Source organism: Cnephaeus nilssonii (genome assembly GCF_951640355.1).
Source record: "Cnephaeus nilssonii genome assembly, chromosome: 21".
NCBI lineage: Eukaryota > Metazoa > Chordata > Mammalia > Chiroptera > Vespertilionidae > Cnephaeus > Cnephaeus nilssonii.
The window spans coordinates 175,987-200,335 of NC_137092.1; the positions used below are offsets into that span (position 1 = coordinate 175,987).

Below are 24,349 nucleotides of genomic sequence, written 5' to 3' on the forward strand. Positions count from 1 at the left end.
CAGACCAGGGATCAAATCTGTGACCTTTCAATACAAGACGCTCAACCAACCGAGTCACAACAACCAGGGCTTAGTTCTTAATTTCAAAAGCAATTTTCATCTATTTCAACTTAATACACATCTGGTGGGCCTGTCCCATCATCGGCAATTTACAGAACGGAAATGAAGGCAGAGAACTGGAATGCCTTTGCCTAAAGTCATACACTGAATGGTCAATAAAAAGGGGTTGAGAGTTGGAATTCACTGTCTTTCAACCAGAAAACAGTTATCTTGGACTGGAATAAGCACTGCTGTTTATGGTCAAGGCTTTCTGAAGTAACTTTAAAAAAAATACACTTTTATTAATTTTTTTTAGAGAGAAGAAGGGAGAGTGAGAAAGGGAGGGAAATATTGATGTGAGAGTGAAACATTGATCAGCTACCTCTTGCATACCCCCTACTAGGGATCAAGCCCGCAACCTGGGCATTTGCTCTGACAGGGAATTAAACCAGCAACCTTTTGGTGCATGGGTCAACGCCCAACGGAGCCACACCAGCCAGGGCTCTGAAGTAAGAAACTGAACTACTTTAGAAATAAAAGCAAATTTTATTCAAAATTCTGTGGTACCAGAGAAGTTTTAACAATGATGGAAGCTTTGCCTACATTCAGGATATTTATAAGGTCCCTAATTAGGCCTGAACAGCTAAGGAACTGTTGTTACTGACCCCTTATTAGTAGAGTTTTGCTGCATGAATTCTTTGATGTCGAATAAGGGCTGAACTTACCCGAAAAGGCCTCCCGCACTCATAACATTCATAGGGCTTTTCACCTGTGTGGATTCTCTGATGCTGAATAAGACCTGAGCGTCCACTAAAATCTTTCCCACATTCTTCACATTTATAGGGTTTCACTCCAGTATGCACTCTGTGATGTCCGATGAGATGTGAGCGTTGATTGAAGGCTTTTCCACATTCGTTACATTTATAGGGTTTCTCTCCAGTGTGAGTTCTCCTGTGCTTGCTAAGGGCTGAGCTGTGACTAAAACTCTTCCCACAGTCATCACACTTATAGGGTCTTCTTTCCCTCGGCCACCTCTCTAACCTGCCCTCTCTTTCAGTCGCATTTTTGGATTCAGGATGTTGAGGAAGGACTTTGTTCAGTCTGTTATTTACCTTCCCAAGGAATTCCATGTCCTTTGCCATATCCTCCTTTTGGGACAACTCTTCATTCTCAGTCCTGGTTTTATCACCTGTAACAAACAGGGCCTATTTTAGGTTTGAGAAGCAAAAGCCTATGGAAGACAGAACATGCAAATGTTACAAATGCATTATAAAAAAATGGAAAGCCACACAATGTACAAATTAGATATTTAGCACCATCCAAACACATGCTGATAGGGAAGACAGTAAGAGGCCTGGGAGGAAGACGGCAACAAGACAGGATGCCTGGGAACAGATTAGGAAGAGAAGAAAGGAAAAGATGTGGATCAAGGGGTTACCTGGCAAACGTGTGCAAAGGCAGAGGGGTAAATGGTGAATGTAAATGAGGACTATAAACATTCTGAGGACAATCTAAAAGGGATCTGAGAGGAAGGTGGTGAGTGGAAACCACCAAAGGGAGAGGAAAGGCAGGAGGGAACAGTGGTGGCCTGGTTCATGTGCTGGGTCGAATCTATCAGTCCTTACCTTGTGTCCTGTTAGGAGAACTAACTACGTCTGGTGGACTCTTCCCTTGGTTTCAGCGACACCCCCTTTCTGCTTCTCTTACGTTTCCTATAGTCCTTTACAGAATCCTCCTCCTCCACCGAAACTTAACTGGGTTTCTTTTTGCTTTAATTAAAAAATTACGTGTGTGTGTGTGTGTGTGTTTTCTTATTGATTTCAGAGAGGAAGACAGAGAGAGAGAGAAACATCAATGATGAGAGAGAATCATTGACCAGCTCTCTCATGCACACCCCTCACTGGGAATCGAGCCCACAACCTGGCATGTGCCCTGAATGGCAAGCGAACCGTGACCTCCTGGTTCCTAGGTCAATGCTCAACCACTAAGCCACACCGGTGGGGCATGGGACTCTCTTTATATGCTATTCCTGGTCAACCTTGCCTACACCCATGTCTTCTGTCATCTACACAGGAAGACTTCCACATCTCCACCTCCTCCCACACCTTTCTCCCAGATAGAGAACATGTTAAACTGCACTGCCTGCTGGGTTTTAGCCACTTGGATGTTTTACAAGCAATGAAAACTCACAAGTATAAAAACTGAACTCAAGCCAGCTCCTCTTCACACAGATACAGGCAGACATCAGAATTACTGAGTTTAGGTTCCAGACTACCACCATAGAGTGATGATTGCAATAAAGCAAGTTGTAACCTTTTTGATGGTGGAGGGTCGTGCCTTCCATTCACAGGAAACATCTGTGAAACGCAATAAAGCTAAGCGCAATAAACAAGGTCTGCCTGTACACCCCTTCTGATTTTCCTGTCATTGACACCATTATCTGATACCCTCCCCCCACAACCAATCAGATCTGTTCATTCTACAGTAAGTCAATATCTCTTTGATTTTCTCCTTTTCTCTCTCCAGCCTCATTCCTGCTCTAGTTGACCATCCTCTATATTTGAGAGTGGTCTCCCCCAAACCCTGGTATAAACATCTTTTCTCTCTGCTATAGCTGTTATTTCACAGATTTTATAAAACACGTCACCTATGATTTCATTATCTAGAAATAACCTTTGTCTACATTTACAGGTAATCCTTCCAATCTTTTTCTATGTGATTTTTAAAAAAATGAAATCATGGACAGTGATTTCTGTGTCACCCACTTCTCTCCTTATAATTCTCTGAGCCCCCAACTGATGGGGTGAAGTTCGGGTTTCCCTAGTATGGTGTTCAGGAATCTTCACCACTGGCCTTGATGTTCCTCCCACAAAATTCTCCCTGTCACAGTCAGACTCAGAGCAGCTGCTCTTAGGATATGTGATGCTCTTATGCTTCTCCCCCTTCTCGCCCCCCCCACCCCGCACTGTTCTCTCAGCCTAGAATGTTCCCCATCTCCGCTAATGTAAACAAACTGGTGCCTCGCAGGCCTGCCATGTAGAGAGCTTCCGGAAGAATTCAAGTGTCTTAACTTTTATTCCTTACCTCATGGTACCTGGCATAGAGCTGCTACTCAACAAATGTTCAATGACCAAGGAGTGAAGAGAACAGGGGTCTCAATCTCACCTCTAAAGCAAACCAATAACCAACACTCCACTTCAAAGCACCAATAGACTCCTTTAAATTACATTTAGGTGAATGCTGTGCCTTCCAGATACCAGGCAAAAATATCTTACTTAAAATAACTTTTCAGATTTGACAAACCACCTGGCAGGGACCCTAGACAATGAGAGAACCACACTGGTGAAATGTGAGGTAGTAAGGATGGACGCAGGAAGGCATCATGAGCTTCAGCACCTGCACAGGAGGGACAGGGCACTGGAAGCAGAGTCTGGAGAAAGTAGGTAAAATCTGTCTGCTTTTCAGTGTAACCTGAGGGTACACTACGCACCTGGCTTTAATTGGTCATGATTAGTGGGATGGGAGCAAATCACAACCACAGTCCTGTCAACCTCACATGCAGAGACACAAGCACAAAACCTGCTGTGATGACTGCTTCTTCCCCACTCTTTCCAGCATGGGGGTGTATCACAGATTAAACTGTCCTGCCCCAATTCTTATGCTGTAGCTCTAATCCCCACTTGGATGTATTTAGAAAAAGGGCCTTTAAACCGGCAATTAAGGATAAAAGAGGTCATAAGGAAGGGGCCCTGACCCAAAATTACAAGAAGAGGGAGCGACACCAGCAGTGTGAGGACACAGGAGAGGCCTCACCCAAAAACAGCCCTGGTGGCAGTCTTGGACTGTCCAGCTTCTAGAACTGAGAAAACCCATTTCTGTTGCTTAAGCCCACAGTCTGCGGAATTCTATTCTGGCAGCCCTAGCAGACTACTACAGGGTGTCATACAAAATCCCCTGCTCAAATGGAAATTTAAGGTAATTTAAAGCTAGAATCCTGAGATCCTATATAATAAAAGATTAATATGCAAATTAACCATCACTCCACAACAAAGATGGCGATGCCCACAGGGCCAGGGTGGGACGCTGTCATCGCACTGGTGATGACGCTAGCATCCCAAGCCCAGGCCGCAGAGGGAGGAAGGGCTGCCGACTGAACGCTGGGCCCCTGGCCCAGGGGACAGAAGCCCAGCTGACAGAACGCAGGCGCTGGGCCGGGGGCGAGCTCTGAGGGGCAAGCTCTGAGCCGCTGCCGCGTGGCTTGGAACATGCCAAGCGGACAGACGCCCAGCAGACAGAACGCAGGCCGCTGGGCTGGTGGCATGCCCCAAGCCACACTGTAGGGACCACCGGGGGCACGTCCCCGGCCCAGCAGACAGAAGTCCAGGTGACAGAACGCGGGGCCGTTGGGCTGGGGGCGTGCCCTTGGTGGCCCCCGCAGTGTGGCTTGGGGCATGCCCCCAGCCCAGTGGACAGAAGCCCAGTGGACAGAAGACCAGCAGACAGAATGCGGGGCCGCTGAACTGGGGGTGTGCCCCGGTGGACGCCGCCAATGGCTCGGGACACGCCCGCAGCCAAGTGGACAGAAGCCCTGCAGACACAATGCAGGGGGTCCTCCGCATGAGCTGTAGAGGAAACACCTTTTCTGAAGGCTCATTGGCTAAGCTCCCTGTAAGCTGCCTCTCACAGTGTTCTTGGTAACTTGGGTAATAAGAATCCAAGAAGGTGATCTAGGGCAGGCGTCCTCAAACTACGGCCCGCAGGCCACTTCGGGTGTTTTTGCCATTTTGTTTTTTTACTTCAAAATAAGATATGTGCAGTGTGCATAGGAATTTGTTCATAGCTTTTTTTAAATTATAGTCCAGCCCTCCAACGGTCTGAGGGACAGTGAACTGGCCCCGTTTAAAAAGTTTGAGGACCCCTGATCTAGGGTTTTTCCACCACACTCCTGGAGGAAAAAACTAAGGTCTGCTGCTGGAGGGGCTAAGAAATGTCATATCCTACCCTAGCCAGTTTGGCTCAGTGGATAGAGCCTCGGCCTGCCAATGACAGGGTCCAGGTTCAATTCTAATCAAGGGCATGTACCTAGGTTGCAGGCTCCTCCCTGGCCGGGGCCCGGGTCAGGGCTCAAGCAGGAGGCAACCAATCCAAGTGTCCCTCTCACATTGATGTTTCTCTCTGTCTTTCCCTCTCTCTTCCAAGCTCTCTAAAAGTCAATGGAAACATATCCTCAGATGAGGATTAAAAAGAAAAAGAAATGTCATATCCTATGCAAGACACATCTTGAAAATGCCTAAAGAAAGGTGTCATTTTTTCATGACGCAGGTACTGGAGTCCGTGTTGATGAAAGCACCTTGGTGGCTGCGACAGTGGCAGCAGCAGCAGGGTGATGGGGCTGGCGCCTTCCCCTGATCAGCCCAGTCACCTCCCACAGAGGAAGGCCAGACTGCGGCTTAGGCCTGCTCCCCTTCAGTAGGACATCTCCTGAGGGCTCCCAGTCTGTGAGAGGGGGCAGGCTTGGCTGAGGGACCCCCCCCCCACCAGTGCACGAATTTCGTGCACCAGGCTTCTAGTAACAGATAAAAGTATTAGGTATTAAGTTGAATATTTAAGTCTCATCCTCAATCTGTTAGGGCAAATAACAGCTTTTAAGTCTAATGAAAAGCTAAAGTATAATTCTTCCCAGGATAGGGTTAGGGTAGGAAGGTGGATGAAATCTCCCACAAGAGGAACAGCTGGAAAGGACGTGACAGTGAGAAAGCGCCTCTACGGAGGCACCTCCTTCCTCACAAAGAAAACTTGCTCCTTACCTTTCCTTTGGGGTTCCTGCTGGATCTTCTCGGGGTAGAGCTGGACAGCCAGAGGCTCATGTGGCTGTTCCCAGGGGGCCAACTTGTCCAGAAGTGTGTCCTGTCTTTCTGACTTGTCTGGGACCTAGAAACAATGAAGAATGATTGAACTTGTAAGGTAAATTTTGTGAGAGAACTGCAAGAACTTCAGAGAAAAGATCAAAAGTAGCATCTGCCAAGGACCAGGGATATAGGAAAAGGGACAAATTCTTGTTAAGCTGCAAATGGCAATAATGACTAAAAAATAAGAGAACTATCGGGGTGAACCTCTACTGTTCTGGGCACAGTGACATCCAGTGTCTCTTCTCACAGCGACGGGCTGAAGGGTTTCAGTCCTGCAACATGGAAGGCACCTTGAAAGCCATCAAGCCCAACTCCCAACCAATGGGGCGTTTCTCCTATCACTTGTCCAGTGTTACAGCCACGAGCAAAATGCATTTACAGAACACTTGAATCAGGGCTAATAAGAACTGAAATCTGCAAAGTGTGTAAGAAACACCAAATTTTGAACACAATACCAAAAAAAAAAGTAAAACAGATCACTGTTATCTTGACTATATATTCTGTGATGAATAAAATGTACCACTTAATTTCACTTTTTATTTGAATGTCGTTTTGATGACGCTGGTCTGTAACGCCCCTTATATCTACTAACCCCAATTTGAGTACGCCAATGAAAAGGAAGGTGGTATTTTTTCATTACAAGATAGCCAATCCTATATGTGGCTCTGGACTTTAGAAAGTTGTTTTCTTCTGATACCCATTTGCCTTTCTGGAGCTTCTAACTGACCCCAGCCTTCCACACCCACACATTCAATCTGGTGTCTCTTTGACTGCGCCCTCTCTAAGTCTGTTCTTCCCTGAATCGCACATAAATAACCCGGGGTGTTCTTTCAAACGCCCTTTGCTGGGCTGCTCTGACCTCTGACGGCCACTCCCTTGCCACCGGCTCCGGGGGTTCATCGAGCTCCCTCTCCAGATCCTCCAGCACCGTCACCGCCTGCTCCCCAGTCTCGGGATGGTGCCCCTGCACCCACACTCGCAGGTCCCCGGGCAGGATGCTCAGGAACTGCTCCAGCACCAGCAAGTCCAAAATCTGCTCCTTCGTGTGGTGTTCCGGCCGCAGCCACAGCCGGCAGAGCTCGCGGAGCCGGGTCAGGGCTTCCCGGGGCCCCGGCGCGTCCCGGTAGCAGAGCTTCCGGAAGAGGTGCCTGCAGAGCTCCCGCCGGTGCAGCGCGGGCATCCGAGCCGCGGAGCGCCAGCCCCAGCCGCGCCCTTCCGCCTTCACGGGTGCAGGTCCTTGCGGTCCCTCGGGGGCCGGGACTGTGGCCATTCCGGGCCGGTTTTCAGGTTGACCCTCTTTGGAACTGATTCAGGGAGAACCTCAGAGTCTCGTCTCGCAGAAGTTGCTGCCACAGAGAAACAACGAGCTGCTGGGAACACAAATGCACTAACGGAGGCAGAGGCCTCCAGGGGCTGACGCGCCTCCGGGGCTAACTCAGTGCGAATCCCTCCTCCGGTTGATTCTCCCGATGCTCATGGGGGAGACGCGTGCGGGGTCGCGGCCGGAAGCGCACAGTCGGCGCTGAGCGGGGCAGGAACAGCGGGGAACCCGACCCCGGGCTCCGCAGCGGTGCGGCTCGTGCAGGACCCAGGCCGGCTCGTAGCTGCGGCCCCTGCCCAGGCCGAGGGGAAGGTGGAGGGGTGGCCGCTGACAGCTGCGCCGGCCTCTCGTCCCCAGAGCGGGACTCACCGCCGCCGCACAGCTCGCTCGGGTGGAACCGGGCCGACAGAGCGTCCTCCGGGCGGGAGCAAAGGCGTCCTTTAACGACCAATCAGCGCCCGGCGCTTCCGGCCTCTCTAGAAAGCCCGTCTCGGTGGCAGCCCCGCCCGTGGAGGACCCGGCTGCAAGTCCTTTGACGGATGGGAGGGAGCTGGGTCCCGTGAGCACAGCTTTAAAAAAAGATTTTCCTCCCTCAAGATTTTTCCAGCTTAGCTATTTAAAAAGCAATATAAATAAGAAATGCATTCACATGGTTCAATATTTAAAAAGGATTAGTGTCCTCCAGCATGTCGTTTTTACTCATGTTTTTCATAACATGTATCACCCTCACTTTCTTCTACACAAATGACAGCATTTCTATTAACCTTTTTACCTCCTACCAATTGATTTGGGAGATTACCTCCTAGGTCTTGCTCTTAAAAAAAAAACACCCACAAACTACTACATAATATTCAATTGCCACAAGTTATTGATAATTACTCCATTAATGTTCATGTAGGTTGTTCCAATCTTTTCTTTTTTTTTTTTTTTTTCAGATGCAGCTCCAGTAAATTACTGTGAACATGTTTCTCATGTGTAAGGGCAGACCCATTGCATACATCCCTAGAAATAGATTTACAGAGCAGAGTACCAGCATCTGTACTTTTGGTACCAAATTACCAATCGTAGAACACACTACAAGGCTACCTATACACTTGTCAACACGTTATAAATATTTTGATCTTTGCCAATCTGATGGGTTAAGTAATACTTAGGTGTTTTTCCCTCCCTCTTTACCTTTCTTATACAAACATTGATTACTCACCTACGAGGCAAGGCACTGTTCTGGAAGCTGGAAGTATAGGTTAAAGCAAAACAATGCCCCGCCTTCATGGAATGTGTGTGTGTGTGTGTGTGTGTGTGTGTGCGCGCGCGCATATGTAATAGACAGATGGGGAGGCAGGCAATAAAGAAGGAAAACAGTTTATTAGATGGTGGGTGTCAGTGCCAAGGAGAAAATAAAGGAAATAGGGAGTTTGCCATTTTAACAGGGTGGACACTGAGGACCTCATTAGCACTGACACTTGAGCTGAGACTGAGGGCAATGAGGCATTTGGGGTGAAGATGTTTCAGGGAGAAAAACAGCAAATGCAAAGGCCCGGAGAGGAGTGTTTGAAATATTGTAGGAAAGTGAAGGATGCAGTAGCACAGGGTGCTGGGATACAAGGAGGAGAGATATGAGGGCTGTGGGTGAGTGCAAAGGTAATTGTTTTTTACTCCAAGATGAGAAGCCATCTGGAATTTCTAAGCAGAGGAGAACATGATCAGACCTAGGTACTGAAAGGTTTTTCTGGTTGCAGTGTTAAAATAAACTTGTGAGTGACGGCAGAAGTGGAGAGACAGGCTAGGAGGCCATTGCTACCTTGCAGGGGGGAGGACCTTTCTTTCTTTCTTTCTTTCTTTTTTATGGGAGAGGATCATGGATCGGCTGCCTCCTGCAGGACCCCCACTGGGGATCGAGTCTGTCACCTGCGCATGTGCCCTGACCGGGAATCGAACCTGGGACCTCCTGGTTCATAGGTCGATGCTCAACCACTGAGCCACACCGGCCAGGCATGGGGCATGGGAGGACCTTTCTAAGCATGGCATAAAACCCTAAAAACATAACTGAAAAGCAATAAAGGAAAAGATAAATAGAACTGGTAACTGAAAAATTTAGAATTTTTGAATGAAGAGAATAAAAGTTAGAATATAAACTCAGAGTAAAATATGCCACATCTAAACGACACAGGGCTAATTTTTCTAATATGCAAAGAACTCTTACAAAAAAGAAAAATATGAACGAGCCAATAGAAAAATCGGCAAAGGATTTAAGTAGGCATTTATAGAATACAAATGTTAACATACAAAAACGGTGCACAATATTTTTATAAGAAAATCTGGAAAGTCAGATTCTATGTGAAATATGACGACTCTTAAAGAGTTGCTATAATTTTATATTACAAAAAAACTAAGAACAAGAACTATGTGGGCCTTGTCTGCCCCCTCTGGTTAAAGATGTGAAAGGTCCCTGTGGATCAGCAGGTTAATTGATCATCCAGCCTTGACCCGTTCCGGCCCTGCAGAGCATAATCCATACTATTTGTATCACAAAATAGTTTTTGTGTTTCAACATGTTGTTAGTGCAGATGATTGATAGGTTAATGTATTTGATCAAGTTAACCAAATATTCAGGGGTTGGCTTTTTTTTCTTTTTTTCCAAAGTAGTTCAGAAAATAGGGAGGAGAGAGGGGAAGAAGAATGTAAACACCAAGATTTCCTGAGCAACTTACTTCTGAGGAGAGTCTGACAACAAAACGGGCCCATCCAGCGCCCCAGCTCAGCCGGTGATGTGCTCCGTGGGCAGAGCAGCCTATGCTGCTGGGAAACTCTGTTCACGTGACTCTGGAATGAGTGGCAGGGAGTGCAGAGCCCAGCACCGTTAGGGCAACACCCTCTCCAGCGTGCATCTTGGTGTCCTCGGGAACGAGTGGCAGGAGGAGCTCCACACACGGGTCACCAGGGCTCCTCTCCTGTGTGGATTCCTCTGGGTCCCAGAGGTGAGCTGTCACTGAAGGTCTTCCCACCCTCCTCACACCCATAGGGCCTGAGCTCAGGCTGAAGCATTTCCCCCAGGCGATGCTCTGGTGTGCCCTGTTCGCTGTGCAGGTCCTCTGGTGTCAGACGAGGCTGAGCTGTCATGAAAAGCTTTCATTCTGGACAGGCATTTCACACTCATCATTCTGGAGAGGCATTTCACCAGCGCAGGTCCATGGATGCTGAACAAGGTGTGAATTGCGATAAAGGCTTTCTGCACTCCTCACACTGATACAGTTTTAACCTATAAAACAGGCTATGTATTCTCTGACGGTCAATACATTGTGAACTTCTGAATTAAAGTTGCCACAGACATTACATGAACAGTGTCTCTCTCCAGTGCGAATTCTCTTTTGTCTAATGAGGCTTGAGTTCCGAGTGAATCTTTTCTCATGTCCATCACACTTATACCTTCTCTCACTTGAAGCATTTCTCTGATGTCTTTCTGTCCATCCTTCTGGTTCTCGGGTGTCTCCACATTCAGGACCCTCCCCGTTGGCTGGGCCAGGTAACTTTTCTTGGGATTCCATATCAACAGTAAGATCTTGCTTTTGAATCAATTCTCCTTTCTTATTTCTGAGCCCATCATCTGAAATAAAAAGCGGAGCACTCAAATGTAACTGGAATATACAGGAACATTATTATACTATTATGTCATATTATACTATATTATAGTATAACTAGAGGCCCGTGCACGGGTAGAGTCCCTAGGCCTGGCCGGTGATCAGGGCCCATCAGGTTCCCACTCCTCCTTCTTCCCTAGCTCCCTCAGCACCCCGAAGCTGCAGCTGGCCGCCTGCCATGTTCCGTGCCACCCCCTGGAGGTGAGTGCACGTCATAGCCAGCAATCCAATTCCGGTTCTCCCAATTGAACTTCCAAGGGGACGCTTTACATATTAGCCTTTTACATATATAGAATACATACACTAGAAATACACGGCTTACATATACCAACAAAATGGTTTGACAATGTTTGAAGAGAAAATTAGAAGATGGAAAATGACAGGACTGGGTGGTGTGATTCCAGAGAAAGGTGGAGAAAAGTCAGGAACAAGAGTGACCTGAAGAACAAGCATAGCAACGAACAAAGACCCGAGAATGGGCTCGTCAGGAAGGCCAGACATTGAGTGGAGAGGAATGAAAAACAGAACTGTGGGAAGAGGGAAGTGACAGTGTAAGGACCAAGCTTGGACCATAAAACAGCTGCTGCCTCATGGGGACAGACAGACATCACTATTCTTACAAAGGTGACAACGGGAACCTGTCAAGCCTGAAGCTACACTGTGGTTCACTGACGACTTCCCAGAGCAGCCCTTCACCAGACCTGACACTCCCATCTGTCCTGACCCCAGAATTCCTATGCCTGTGTTTTCTACAGGGTCCTCTGGGCAGAGTCCCAACACCCTAGGGTAGGACATGTAGTCACTTCCTCAATGGTCAGTAGTTTGTGAAAAAAAAGTGAAATTGTTCCACTCAAGGATATTTCTCCTGAAGGAATCTCATTTTAGGACCAAGAGTAAAGGGCAGAATTTGTAACCATGTAGGAATAATACAGGGAAACGTGGTATGCTTTCTGTCAATTAGAGACATTAAAAGAAAAGGAAAAAGGAAAAGACAACCAGAGACATGACTGAAGAATGAGGAGGGCACAGCAGAGTCAGAACTTACCTGGGCATAGGAGCCAGAGACTCAAACTGGAGAGTGTCATGAAAGGCACAATCACAGGCCACCTGGGTCTTGGGCTGCTATCCGTAAAGGGCAGAGACCGGAGACCAGGCCAGGAAGGAACGTTGTCAAAAGGAGATGAGCTTGCTCTGTCCGTGTACTCAGTGGTTAGAGCACTGGGCCACTCACCAAAGGATCCTGGGTTCACTTCCTGTCAAAGGCACATATCTGGGTTGCAGGTACATTCGGAAGGCAATCAATCAGTGTGTCTCTCACATCGATGTTTCTCTCTATATATATCCCCCTTCTACTCTCTCAAAAATCAATGGAAAAATATCCTCGGGTGGGGATTAACAAAACAAAACAAACAAACAAGAGGAGATGAGCTTTCCTTGGGGCTCCTTTAGGGACAGGCCCTGCAATAATTTCCTCACCAAACCAGCTTGCCACACTAGTTAAAATTCCTCATGTTTACTGGTTGTATAAGGCTTCAGGGCACTTTAAACTTCAATTTATGTTTTAGCTACCTTACATATGTCCGAGTGCAGATTAAGGCAAATTATACAAAGATACACATGTATGCAAGAGCTAGTCTTTTAGAGCCATGAGCAAATAACAAATGACTCCTGTAGATGGGATCCAAAGAGCATCGCTAACAGAACTAAACCACCATCAGCATGAGAAGCAGATTTATGGATTACAAAAAAGCACAGAACATAAACTCCATTTCTAACCTACTAAAAAAAGATTGGGAAAATAGTGTCCTTCTAGTCGGATGGAGTGAGTTCATGCTCAGCTGCAAATACAAAGAGTGATAGATAAAAACAAAAGTTAATCTAAAAGCTTATCTCTGCAGACCAAAGGACAAACTGCGCAACCGTGGCCACTTGGCAAAAGAGGACAGCGGGGGACCAAGTGCTCCACGTGTGATCCTAGAGGAGTAAGTCAAGATAAAGAACACGAAGCCGCTTCTAAATGTTGCCTTCCACTAGTTTCTATCTTCCAAGTAATAAAACATAATGAGTTAACCAGTCAGACTATAACACCTTCCCCATTTACCCGGAATGCAAACCGAACTGGCACATCATCGAACAGAACCACCAGTAGTCCCGGATTCAGGAAGATTTGGCCGTCTGCGTCCTGTAAGCCACACGGGCCTGACAGACCACCAAGTGTGCGGGATGGCGCGGCGCATCCAGTGCGGACTGAACAAGGAGGGGGCTCACACATTCGCCGAACTGGAGTCCCGGGCCACCGCGACCCGCTCTTCCATGAGACCCTAAGCAGCCCCTCCCCACGCCAGCCCCGCGAGAAAGTGCGTCAGCGAACCCAATGAGAAGGAAGTACGAATGCCAACCAGCCCAGCTGAAGTGCAACCCCTCAAACCCGCCCCCCAAAAATATAACCTAAACCTAACCTGAAAAAGTGCACCGATTATCCCAATCCCGAGGAAGTGCTCATATAAGCCCCGTCTGACATTCAAGAATCCGGTCACGTAAACTGGGTCCGGCGGAAGCGCATCCAAGAATCTGGTCCGGCGGAAGTGTTCACGTAAATAGAGTCTGGCGGAAATGCTCACGTAAACTGGGTCCGGCGGAAGTGCATTGAAGAATACAGTCCGGAGGAAGTGTTCATGTAAATAGAGTCCGGCGGAAGTGTTCACGTAAATAGAGCCCGGCGGAAATGCTCACGTAAACTGGGTCCGGCGGAAGTGTTCACGTAAATAGAGCCCGGCGGAAATGCTCACGTAAACTGGGTCCGGAGGAAGTGCTCACGTAAACTGGGTCAGGCGGAAGCGCATCCAAGAATCTGGTCCGGCGGAAGTGTTCACGTAAATAGAGCCCGGCGGAAATGCTCACGTAAACAGGGTCCGGCGGAAGTGCATTGAAAAATACAGTCCGGAGGAAGTGTTCATGTAAATGGAGTCCGGCGGAAGTGCACCCAAGAATTCGGTCCGGAGTTAGTGCTCACGTAAACTGGGTCCGGCGGAAGCGCTTCCAAGAATCCGGTCCGGAGGAAGTGCTCATGTACATTGGGTCCGGCGGAAGTGCTCACGTAAACGGGGTCTGGCGGAAGCGCATCCAAGGGAGGAAGCGCTCACGTAAACTGGGTCCGGCGGAAGCGTATCCAAAAATCCGATCCAGCGGAAGTGCACCCAAGAATCCGGCCCGGCGGAAGTGCTCATGTATATTGGGCCCGGAGAAAATGCACTCATGAAACCTGTCCCCAGGAAGTGTTCAAGGAAATTGGGACCGGACTCGGCCTGGCAGAAGTGGACCCGCGAACACGCTTGGCTCTGCCCCTCACCTCCGTATAGGCCCCGGTTCCCGCCTGCTCCTCGAGCTTCCTGCTGCCACGCTGCTAATCGTAGGAAGGGCGGCGGGTCGGACAGGCGCTGAGTGATTTGCGCGCCTGAGCGCTGTCTCGCGCCTCAGCTGTCAGGCGGCCTCTTTCGTGTATATCGTTGCAGTTTATTTCAGGAGACAAAAATAGTACGGAAAATAAAAAATTTGTTCCAAAGAAGCAAATATTTAAGGAACTTCACCTACATAGACAAGTGCAAGTGACATAATTTGCAAGCTTCATGCTAAAACATCACGTTAAAGGTATTAAGCTATAAAACCTTTTTTATCCCCCCACCCCACATACTCTCTTGATTTCTCATGTTTTTATTTAATGTTATTTGAAGAAAAATTTAAAAGATCACTGAGTTTTTCTATTCACCTTTATATTGTGCAATGCCAATTTAAATGCAAATATAAACACATTTAACTTGTATGTAGAAACACCAAAATTATGGACAATTCATAATTTGAGACTCCCAAAATGGGACAGGCAAAAGTAGGTTTACAGTTGTGAGTTTCCAAGTTTATTCTTGTATTATTTATTATTGTATTATTTGTATTATAACTATAAACCTACTTTTGCTTGCCCCATAAGCTCAGTGGACATGCTGTAGCAATTGAACTCACACTCGCTCTTTTTATTTATTTATTTATTTTTTATTTCAGAGAGGGAGGATAGAAACTTCAATGACCAGAATCATTGATTGGCTGCCTCCTGCACGCTACCCACTGGGGACCAAGCCCGTAACCAGGGCATGTGCCCTTGACCAGAATCGAACCCAGGACTCATCAGTCTGCAGAATGATGCTCTATCCACTGAGGCAAACTGGCTAGGGAGAACCATCATTCTGAACAGACACACATTCTACCTGATGGGCAGACTGACAGGAAAGTGGAGAGGGCTGCTCTCCTTCCCTTTCCTTTTGTGTTGTTATTTTCAGTAAGTGGTTGCCTAATACAGGGAAGTAACACAAATAAGAAAGAATATTGTAGGGTTCCTTGGTTGTTCCTATTTCTTAGATGCTTCCATTTGCCACCTTCTTAGAAGCAAGTCCTGGTTGCAGCAGAAAGTACGATCTCACCTGGCTATCGGCACCAAGGTGACTCAGGTGTAGACATAACATGCTTACCATGTATGTGTAGAAGTGGGAAAATTTCCTTCTTCCCTTCTGGGTGCTTTAGCCTAATAATCAAATTCACTGAAGGCAGATTAACAGGAGAAAAACAATTTTAATTTTGTACATACAAAAGCACCAAAAAAATAAATAAGACTCAAAGGCAGTTGAGGCTTGTCTGTCATCCTGAGCTGAGGAATGGGAGGGCGGATGGGGACTGGTGCTCCAGAGGAAGTGATTTGTAGGAAGATAAGGGCAGATATTTGGTTTTCAGAGGGTTGCCCTGTCCTACATAAAGGTCACTCAGGTAAAAGTTAACTTTCTTCATAGCTCTCTTTCTAGGACAGGCCCCCAATAAAAATTTTGCATAGTTAAGAGAGAGGTAAAATTTTTCCTGAGTCTGCTGGGTTTCAATTTCCTTCAGCTCAAAATAATTCACATACCAAAGTGGCCCACTGTGGGGTGGCCCACTCTGCTCCCCTTCATATTCGGAGCCTGTGAACTCCCAAGACTCATGGGCCCACTGAAATTTGTGCTCATGGGGAACACAAATGCTCGACATCAACAGGGGGGCAAAGAAACACAGATATGTCCTCTGCTCAGGTACATGCCCCATTTTCCTATTTAATTCACTTAAAAAGCACAAGTTTAAAGATAAAATTGGGAGTCCTGGCTGGTGCTTCTCAGTGGTCACAGCGTCAGCTGGAGCATTGGTCTCAGGTTTGAGTCCCAGTCAAGGGCATATACCTGGGTTGCAGGTTTAATCCCCAGCCCAGTCAGGGCATGTGCGGGAAGCAACCAATTGATGTTTCTCTCTCACATGGATGCTTCTCAATGCCTCTCTCTCTTTCCTTCCCCTCCCCCACCACACCTTCCCTTCCACTCTCTAAAAACCTATGGGGAAAGATATCCTTGGGTGACCATTAATAAAAACAACAAAAAGACAGAATGAGTTTCAAGGCTGGGACAACAGCATCAAGCCAAGCTCAGGGCCTTCTGGGCACTCAGGGATGTGGTGACAGCAGTCACCACCTTTGAGGCGAGAGCTGCACATGAGTCATTGGGGATATACGAGGAAGGCAACTGTGGAGATGCCTCAAACCGGTGATTAATGTTGGGAAAATCTCACCTGGAATTCAAATCTTATCAAACACAGGGGAAACTATATTGTGGGAAAGCCTATATTCAGCATTCCTACCTTTCAGGACACGAGAGAACTCAAGTTAGGAGAACTGTGTCACTGTAGTAAGTGTGAGAAAACCTACTTTTGTTGCTCCCCTGAAACTCTCCACCAGAGTGAAGAATGCAGGAAAGCTTCTATCGAAAGCACTGGCCACGCCCAGCATCTGAGAATCCACAGAGAGAAACTCCTCACATGTGATGAGAGTGGGAGAGGTTCCAGATGGCTCAACTCTGAGAAGGCACCAGACTGCCCGCATGGCTGCACACTGTGGCAGTTTCATTAAGAATTCAGTAATAAGATGCCATGGGCATGAGCAAGAGCAGCTTGAAGGTCTTGTCCTCTGGACATGGCAATTTTTCCAAAGCCAAACCCTGGAATGGAGATGATCCTTTAGACAAACGGTCATAAGACTTCTCTGCAGCGGGCCAGGCGCCTTGGGGTACTGGCTTAGTGTCTCCAGATGAGCAGCTGAATCCATCTTTTCACCTCATAATCTTGTGACTGTTGACAAGTTACTGAACTCCTTTTAACTCAAAATTTTCTTCAACGAAATGAGGATAACAACCACTCTACCATTCACCAGGACATCACAGGAAAATGGGAACACGGGCAAGGAATCTAAAACCGATGCATTTCTGTGCTGGTTTAAAGTCTCAGAACCTTTGTTTTTGGTACCAGCTCCCTCTGCCCTCACTTGTCAGTGGCCAGTTGAGAGGCCCCGGCACTGCAGTCTGTCCATCCAGCCCAGGAAGGTGTCCACAAACCCCCAGCACACGCGGCAGAAAGGTTCCAGTCACAGGACTGCATCTGTCTCCTCCAGATCTAGGTTCCCTCCCACTTGAACACATTGCTCACCTCTGCCCCCACCTCTTGCCTCATTTCCTTCCACTCCCCCTTTCTGTTGGAATCTCTGACTCCCGCCTCTTGCCTGGGGTGTACTTCCTGGCACGACCTGGATGCAGATTACACCCTACTTGTCAGAAGGCCACCTGCCGAGTCCCTTTCACACAACCCTCCGGTCTGTCCTGTTGCAGAGCAGCCTTGTTGTGCAGAACCACTACGTGGGGCTGAGGATCACCCTCTCCAAGACCCCCCCACAGTGATCAGGGTTATTTTCTAAGGTCCTTTTTCGTCCTCTCCACTGCTGGGACTAACCTATTCACTTGCCTCCCCCAACTCTGCTCTTCTGGTTTGGCTGCCCAGCCTCTCAGAAAGTAAAGAGAGGTCAGACCACAGGCAGGACCAGAGGGAGGAAAGAGACACTGGCTGTTCAGTCACGCATCCCACCCAGGACTTACTTTTCATTCAATGTTTCCCACATTTTGCTATTTCCTTAGCATTCCCTATGAATTTAAGTCCCTCACATTAATAGGCTTTCCCTCTTGTGAATTCTCCGATGTTGGCTGAGGTGCGAGCTCTGACTGAAGGCTCTCCCGCACTCACTGCACGCATAGGGTTTCTCTCCAGTGTGGACTCTCAGGTGTCGAATGAGGTGTGAGCTCACCCTGAATGTTTTCCCACATTCACTGCACGTATAGGGTTTCTCTCTGGTATGAATTCTCTGATGCAGGATGAGGTGTGAGTTCAGGCTGAAGGCTCTTCCACATTCTTTGCATTCAAAGGGTCTCTCCCCAGAGTGGATTCTCTGGTGTCTAATGAGATCTGATCTCCCTGCAAAGCCTTTTCCACACTCGTTACACTCATAGGGTCTCTCCCCAGTGTGGATTTTCTGGTGTCTAGTAAGCTTTGAGCTGTGCCTGAAAGCTTTCCCACACTCACTACATTGATGGGTTTTCTCTCCACTGAAAACTGCTGTCTGTTTAATAAGGTTTGAGTGCTTGAGAGATTTTCCACATTGGGGAGTTTTTCCTCCAACATAAATTCTTTGATGCATAATAAAACCCGAATTCCACTTGAGACTTTGGTCATAGGTTCTGTGTCTACAAGATTTGTGGTGTGTAAATTCATTTGGGTTCAGGTTTACGCTTCTGTCACATCCATTGTGACTTATTATTTCACCTGAAAGTATATTTTTGTGGGTGAGGACTTTGCTAAAACCTCCATCCTGATCAGACAATGGTCTCCGGGACTCCCCAGGTTCGTTTTCCTGTTGCTGCTTTCTCTGGCCTGCAGACTTGGAGATGTCCCAAGGCTCAGCAGACTCCTCTGATGCAAATGTCGAAGGTCGTCCTGATACAATTCTCTGTGAGCCTGTGTTTTCATGAACGTCCAGACTTGACAAAGACACGTTGTTTTCACTCTCATTATCTAAAATGACAATAATGATAGAAGAGGTTTGCTGAGCTGGAAGAAAACAAATTGTTCAGATACACCCAAAATAGTTACAAATTGGTACTTCATTTGGCCATTCCAAAAACGTGGCCTTTCAAATGAGAGGCATGAACCACAGAAGAACAAATCAGAACAAGCCAGTCCTGTGTGCAGTGGTCGGCAGAGAGGAGGCACACACCAGGATGAGCAGACGAAACAGAAAAGCCTGGGAAGAGGATCCTCACCAGCAAGAACTGGAGAGGAAGACAAAGTAGGAACAAAGAACTCCGAGTGTGACTGAGGGACCGAGGGGGACTCTGGATCGAGGATGCACGTCTATGGTTGGGCTTAGAGAAAGAAAGGGCAGCACCATCTTCAGAGAAGGCAGAAGAGGAAGCAGATGAGTGAGAAGAGTGAAGTTATAAATGACTCTGGAGTGTGCGTACTCGGAGCTGAAAGCATCCATCCACCCACCCACTTCTGGTTGGCCAAGAAAAGGACCGACTACAGCTATTGGGACTTCAGTCTAAGCAGGGAGAGCCCCTGTCCCTCCCTCTGAGGACACGACTTTACCGAAGTCCCGTGGGAGAGGGGGTTCTGAATAACCCTGAAGGTCCTTGGTGTCTGCTGGCTGGAGCCGGTCAGTAAATGCTGGTTCAGGAGGTGCAACCTTTCTCCTGAATATTTCCTGCCCGTGCCCAGGGACTGGTACCTGAGAGAAATAAAGTACATATGGATTTATGAGAGCGTCCCTGTTGGAACTAAACATCTCCCCCAAACAAAGAGAGCCTCCTGTAGGAATACAAAATCGGGGAAGGAAGAATCAAGCCTGACTCAGCGGTAAGATATGACATAGAAGCAAACAGAGAGCAAAGGAGGCATAAATGCATCCTGAACTAGGAGCTCAGACCTCCCACTGTGGGACGCCATCCGCCCTGGAGGCCTTAGCTCGCCCATCATCTTTGTACCTGGAGCACGGCTTCACCGCTGCTTCTCTCGTCTTCCAGCGCTGTCACCACCTCCTCCCCGCTCCGTGGGCACTGCTCTCGCACCAGGGCCTGCAGCTCCGCGGGCAGGATGCTCAGGAGTTGCTCCAGCACCAGCAGCTCCAGCATCTGCTCCTTGCTGTGCGTCTCGGGCTGCAGCCACAGCCCACAGAGCTCACGGAGCCGGCACAGTGCCTGGCGGGGCCCAGGTGCTTCGTGGTAGCTGAAATGCCTGAACAGCTGCCGGCACAGCTCCTGCTTGAGAAAATCACTTCTCTCTGAGCAAGCGTCCTGCCCCCAGACAAAATCTTCCTCCTCGACCTTCACTCTCAGAAGCCCTTCATCCTCCTGAGGATTCTGAGCTGCAGCTCTCTTGGACTCTGTCATCATCTTGGGATAGAATGAATGATCACAAAACCCACTTCTGCCTTGAGAAGGGTCTTTTTAGTTTCAATAGCTCTCCTGGAAAAGAAAAAATTACTATTATTGTCTAGAAAATAAAAGACCACATTATGGAACTAGTCATTTTCTATTACACAAACAGGTGCTGGGCATTTACTATGTGTAAAAATGCTGAAATGCCTGCTTTGGGAATCCAACTGTTACATAATTCTTACCTCACAGCAGTTTAACATTCAAACTTAAAAGCAAGATAATTTAGGAAGTATTTGAAATCCTGCTCCTAGCATATGCCATAAGTTTGACTCAAGTAAACTCATAAAAAAAAAAAAAACACCACCAAGGTAATTTAAATGAGAAACATTTAAATATAATATAAATACAACACAATACTGAATGTTAACATGCCACATGCAGTTAAATTATTTCTAAGTTATACAGACAATAAGGACCAGAGAAAAATGATAGAACAACTTCGGAAAATTGCTTTTAAATGGCCACCACCACATAGGAAAATGTTCTGTTCTTCTCACTGGGTGACAAAGGACCACCTGCAGCCATTGGGACAATCTGAGAAGAGTCCCTGTCCCTGCCCTCCAGTGACGGGGTAGGGGGGGGGGGGGGTGTCTGGAGGTGTGGAAGCGCACGGGAGTTTGCTGAGTGGCTGCTGCACACACCTGGCATCGCCTTCGGGAAAGTCCTGCCGGTAGGTGTTTCCTCACTTCGCACCCATTGGAAACAATCCACAACTCAGGGAGAATTACCCGGTCCTCGGGGTCGGCTGGTGTTTAAAAGTCTCACTAGCTCCGAGCTAATAAACATTCCACGCGCACCTCGCGAAGCCCGCGTCCGGGAGGAACCGCAAAGCCGACGTGCAGAGCGACGTCGGGAGACAGCGGGACGGACCGCCCGGACGGAGGGGGCGGAGTCGGCGTGGCGTCGCCGCAGCCCCGCCCTCGGGACTCGCTCACTCGCAATAATCGCGAGAACAATTTTCGACGCAAGGGCGGCGACTCCTCCTGCGAGAAGCAGGCGCTCGGGGCGGGCTGCGGGCGAAAGCGGCGGGCCCGAAGCAGGCATCACCCCCGCGGTCTCCCCACGGCCAGGCCACCCCGCGCCCGGGAGCCCCCGGAACCCGCGACTGCAGGACGGCCCGCCTCTCCTGGCCACGCCCCCGTCCATCAGGAGACCATAACGCGCGCTTAACTATGGAAACCACCTGCTCCACTCCAAAGGGGCGGGTGCGAATGCCCTCCGGACGCCGAACTCAGTTCCACCTTCCCTCGGGATCCCTCTGAGTTCGGGGGGCAGGGCGCCGCAGGGCTGCTGCAGCCCAAAGGGAACATGGCGGGGAATGGGTATTTGCTGAAGACAAAGGGCCGGTCACCCGGACCCCCAAGCCCGGACTTACCTTTCCCACGGGACTGGTTCCGATCGGACACTTCCGCTGGAAGGACAGCGTCGCGTCACCTGTTCACGTTTCCGTCTGAGTCTGCGCGGAAGACATGCCAGCTTTGGACTGCGACTCCCAGAAGCCTCCGGGTCTCCTCGGCGTTCGGACTCCATTTCCCAGGCATCTTGGCCCCGGTCCTGAGATCCGTGGAGCTTGAAAGAGGCGGAGTCTCGTCTCGGCTTTGCGGCGGTCTTGGCCGGGCGCTCCTTGCGCAGGCGCAGGGCCTCCGCCTCAGTCTGGGGCGGGGAAGTCCAACCCCACGTAACGGGCACGGCGCACACTTCACCTTTGCAAAGCCTTCCTGGACTTTCCCGAACCCTCGATTAATCCCCAACCCCGGGAACAATGGGATTAGTCACAACCCCTGCTTTTCCTTGTATTACTTTTAGTTTTACTTTGTATCTTTTTGATCTGTCATTGCTTTGATAATGTGTCTAAGCGTTTACAGGTTTTCCACCATTATGCAAAGTAAATTCACCCTTTTGCAAAATCCTCAGTTACTTCAATTTTTTTTTTTTTTTTTTTGCGAATTTCTCCGCAGGTTACTGCGGAAATTGGAGGAAGATCCTTTGGAGGATGTGTGGTTGGTTTTGGACAATCTAAGCCTCCACCAACCCAGGAAGTACGTGATCTTGTTGGTCAGACGAGGCATACCTTATTATTTCTGCCACAGTATTCTCCAATGGTGAATCCCATTGAAGAAGTTTTTTCAAAGGTTAAATTCTGCGCGAAAAATATTTGGCAGATCCTTCAAACTATGAACGTTTAACAGATGTTATTAATCATTCTGTAGCGACTATTACTCCAGAAGATTGACACAATTACTTTATGAATATGAAATTGCTACAAGTGGCGGCGGGAGAACCATTATAAGGACATTATAAGTAAATATTTGTGACGTTAAAAAGTATTTTATGTTTATTACTATACCAGTATGCATGCAATAAAAAATTTAACAACTTTGCTTAAGATTTATTTTTATTACAAAGCTTTTGAAATTATTTTAGTAGAAAATTTTGCTTTGCAAAAGCGTGAATTAACTTTGCAAAAGGATGAATTTGATTTGCAAAAGGCTGAATTTGAAGTGGAAAGCCTGTAGATCAGTGGTTCTCAACCTTTCTAATGTCGCCATCCTTCAATACAGTTCCTTATGTTGTGGTGACCACCAACCATAAAATTATTTTTGTTGCTACTTTATAACTAATTTTGCTACTGTTATTAATCGTAATGTAAATATCTGTGTTTTCCGAATGTCTTAGGCGACCCTGCTAGCGGTTCTCAACCTGATGCTTCTTTTCACTGTGAAATAAGAAGAAGGGATCACAATCTCTCCCCGACCCCAGGAATCACAATCTTATTATTAGCACTTCAAGTATATTAAAGCAATGGAATATGCAAACTACTAAAATTCTCTAAAGGATTTATTTAATTCCATGTTGCTATTTAATTTAATTAAGATAACTATTCACTGCCTATGTATCTTAGCATTTGTTTATCGTGTTAGCTGGAATATTTTATCCTGCTTTTCCTAATTCTCTCTTACTATCATTTTCTTTCTAAACATTAAATAATATGGAATTTGTGAAAATGCACAGCAGGAGTTCATGCACATCACAAGTACTCCCTAAGTGTTTTCTGATTGCCTCGGTTTTCTCAGTAAATTCGGGCATAAAGTTTATCAGCTGAGCGTGAGAGTGAGCAAGGAGGTATTGGTGATCTAAGGAACTAGAAGAAGAGGTGAAATAGTTATTCGTGAGAGTGGAAGGGGAAGGGTTAAGGAAGTATAATACAATTGCCTGACAACATTAAGAGTTTACTGGAGGTATGTGGGTGTATATTTAAAATGAAACTGAGTTTTCTCCAGTCTTATCCAGCTGCATTAGGAGCATCACAGGGTTGACAAGTTGTGATATTGCAAATGTTGGCTAAGGAAGGAAAAGAAGGATAGGATTGAGGTGAGTAAGAAAAAGTGGTAAACTCAATGGGTGGGAGAGGTTGGATGGTAAAGAGTAAGTCAGCCGGAAAAATAAAAGTTGTTGCTTGACAGGGATGTTAGAAATTGGGATTATGAAGAGGATTCAGTTAGTCAAGTCAGAAGTTTAAGCATCACCCATGAGTCAGTCCTTTTCTTCATTGTTTGCATGGGATAAATACTCCATGGGTTTATCCTCCTCGGTATCTCAATATTTTTTAAATTTGTTTTTGCTTTCCATTGCCATGGCTCACCCATGTTACTACAATGATTTCCTAATTTCTCTCTTAGCCTCAATCCTGTTCCCCTCAAATTTATTCCCACATGCCAGTGAGAATGCTGGTACAAAAGTATAAATCTGTTAATGGCACATCCCAGTTTAAACCAGAGCAAGGACTCACTTCTGCCCAATCATTGTAAAGCTTAAACTGTTAACAGGGCTCACAACTCCCTGCAAAGTCACCCCAACCAATGAAAAACTTTATTCACATTTTATGTCATTTGAGATTTATCTATTTAGGCATTTTCTGTACTGTAATATATACCTTTGCATGAACAGACCACAGAGCACTAATCAGGTCTCTTACTGATATCCATTTAGGTACCTTCCAATTCTCTGCTATTACAAGTAAAGCAAACATAACATTCTAGTTATCTCTTGAGCATATGTGGGAGA

The 24,349-nt window shown here is 47.3% G+C and overlaps 2 protein-coding genes across 3 annotated transcripts; both read right to left on the minus strand.

Moving 5' to 3' along the window:
- Positions 1-565: 565 nt before the first annotated feature.
- ZSCAN16 (zinc finger and SCAN domain containing 16) lies at positions 566-13,489 on the minus strand. Of its 2 annotated transcripts, none has more exons than XM_079761568.1 (6): positions 13,367-13,489; positions 11,953-12,160; positions 9,981-10,873; positions 6,808-7,881; positions 5,847-5,970; positions 566-1,228 (listed from the first exon to the last, which is right to left on the minus strand). In XM_079761568.1, the coding sequence occupies exons 4-6, from the start codon at positions 7,216-7,218 to the stop codon at positions 711-713; spliced, it is 1,053 nt and encodes a 350-aa protein (XP_079617694.1). In that variant the 5' UTR covers positions 7,219-7,881; positions 9,981-10,873; positions 11,953-12,160; positions 13,367-13,489; the 3' UTR covers positions 566-710. The 2 variants fall into 2 exon arrangements, with proteins under 2 accessions (XP_079617694.1, XP_079617695.1); XM_079761569.1 differs by having other exon boundaries at positions 11,953-12,177; positions 13,367-13,457.
- Positions 13,490-14,970: 1,481 nt separating this feature from the next.
- ZNF165 (zinc finger protein 165) lies at positions 14,971-23,098 on the minus strand. Its single transcript, XM_079761891.1, has 4 exons — positions 20,926-23,098; positions 19,832-20,311; positions 19,437-19,575; positions 14,971-18,860 (listed from the first exon to the last, which is right to left on the minus strand). The coding sequence occupies exons 2-4, from the start codon at positions 20,237-20,239 to the stop codon at positions 17,953-17,955; spliced, it is 1,455 nt and encodes a 484-aa protein (XP_079618017.1). The 5' UTR covers positions 20,240-20,311; positions 20,926-23,098; the 3' UTR covers positions 14,971-17,952.
- Between the last annotated feature and the right edge of the window lie 1,251 nt (positions 23,099-24,349).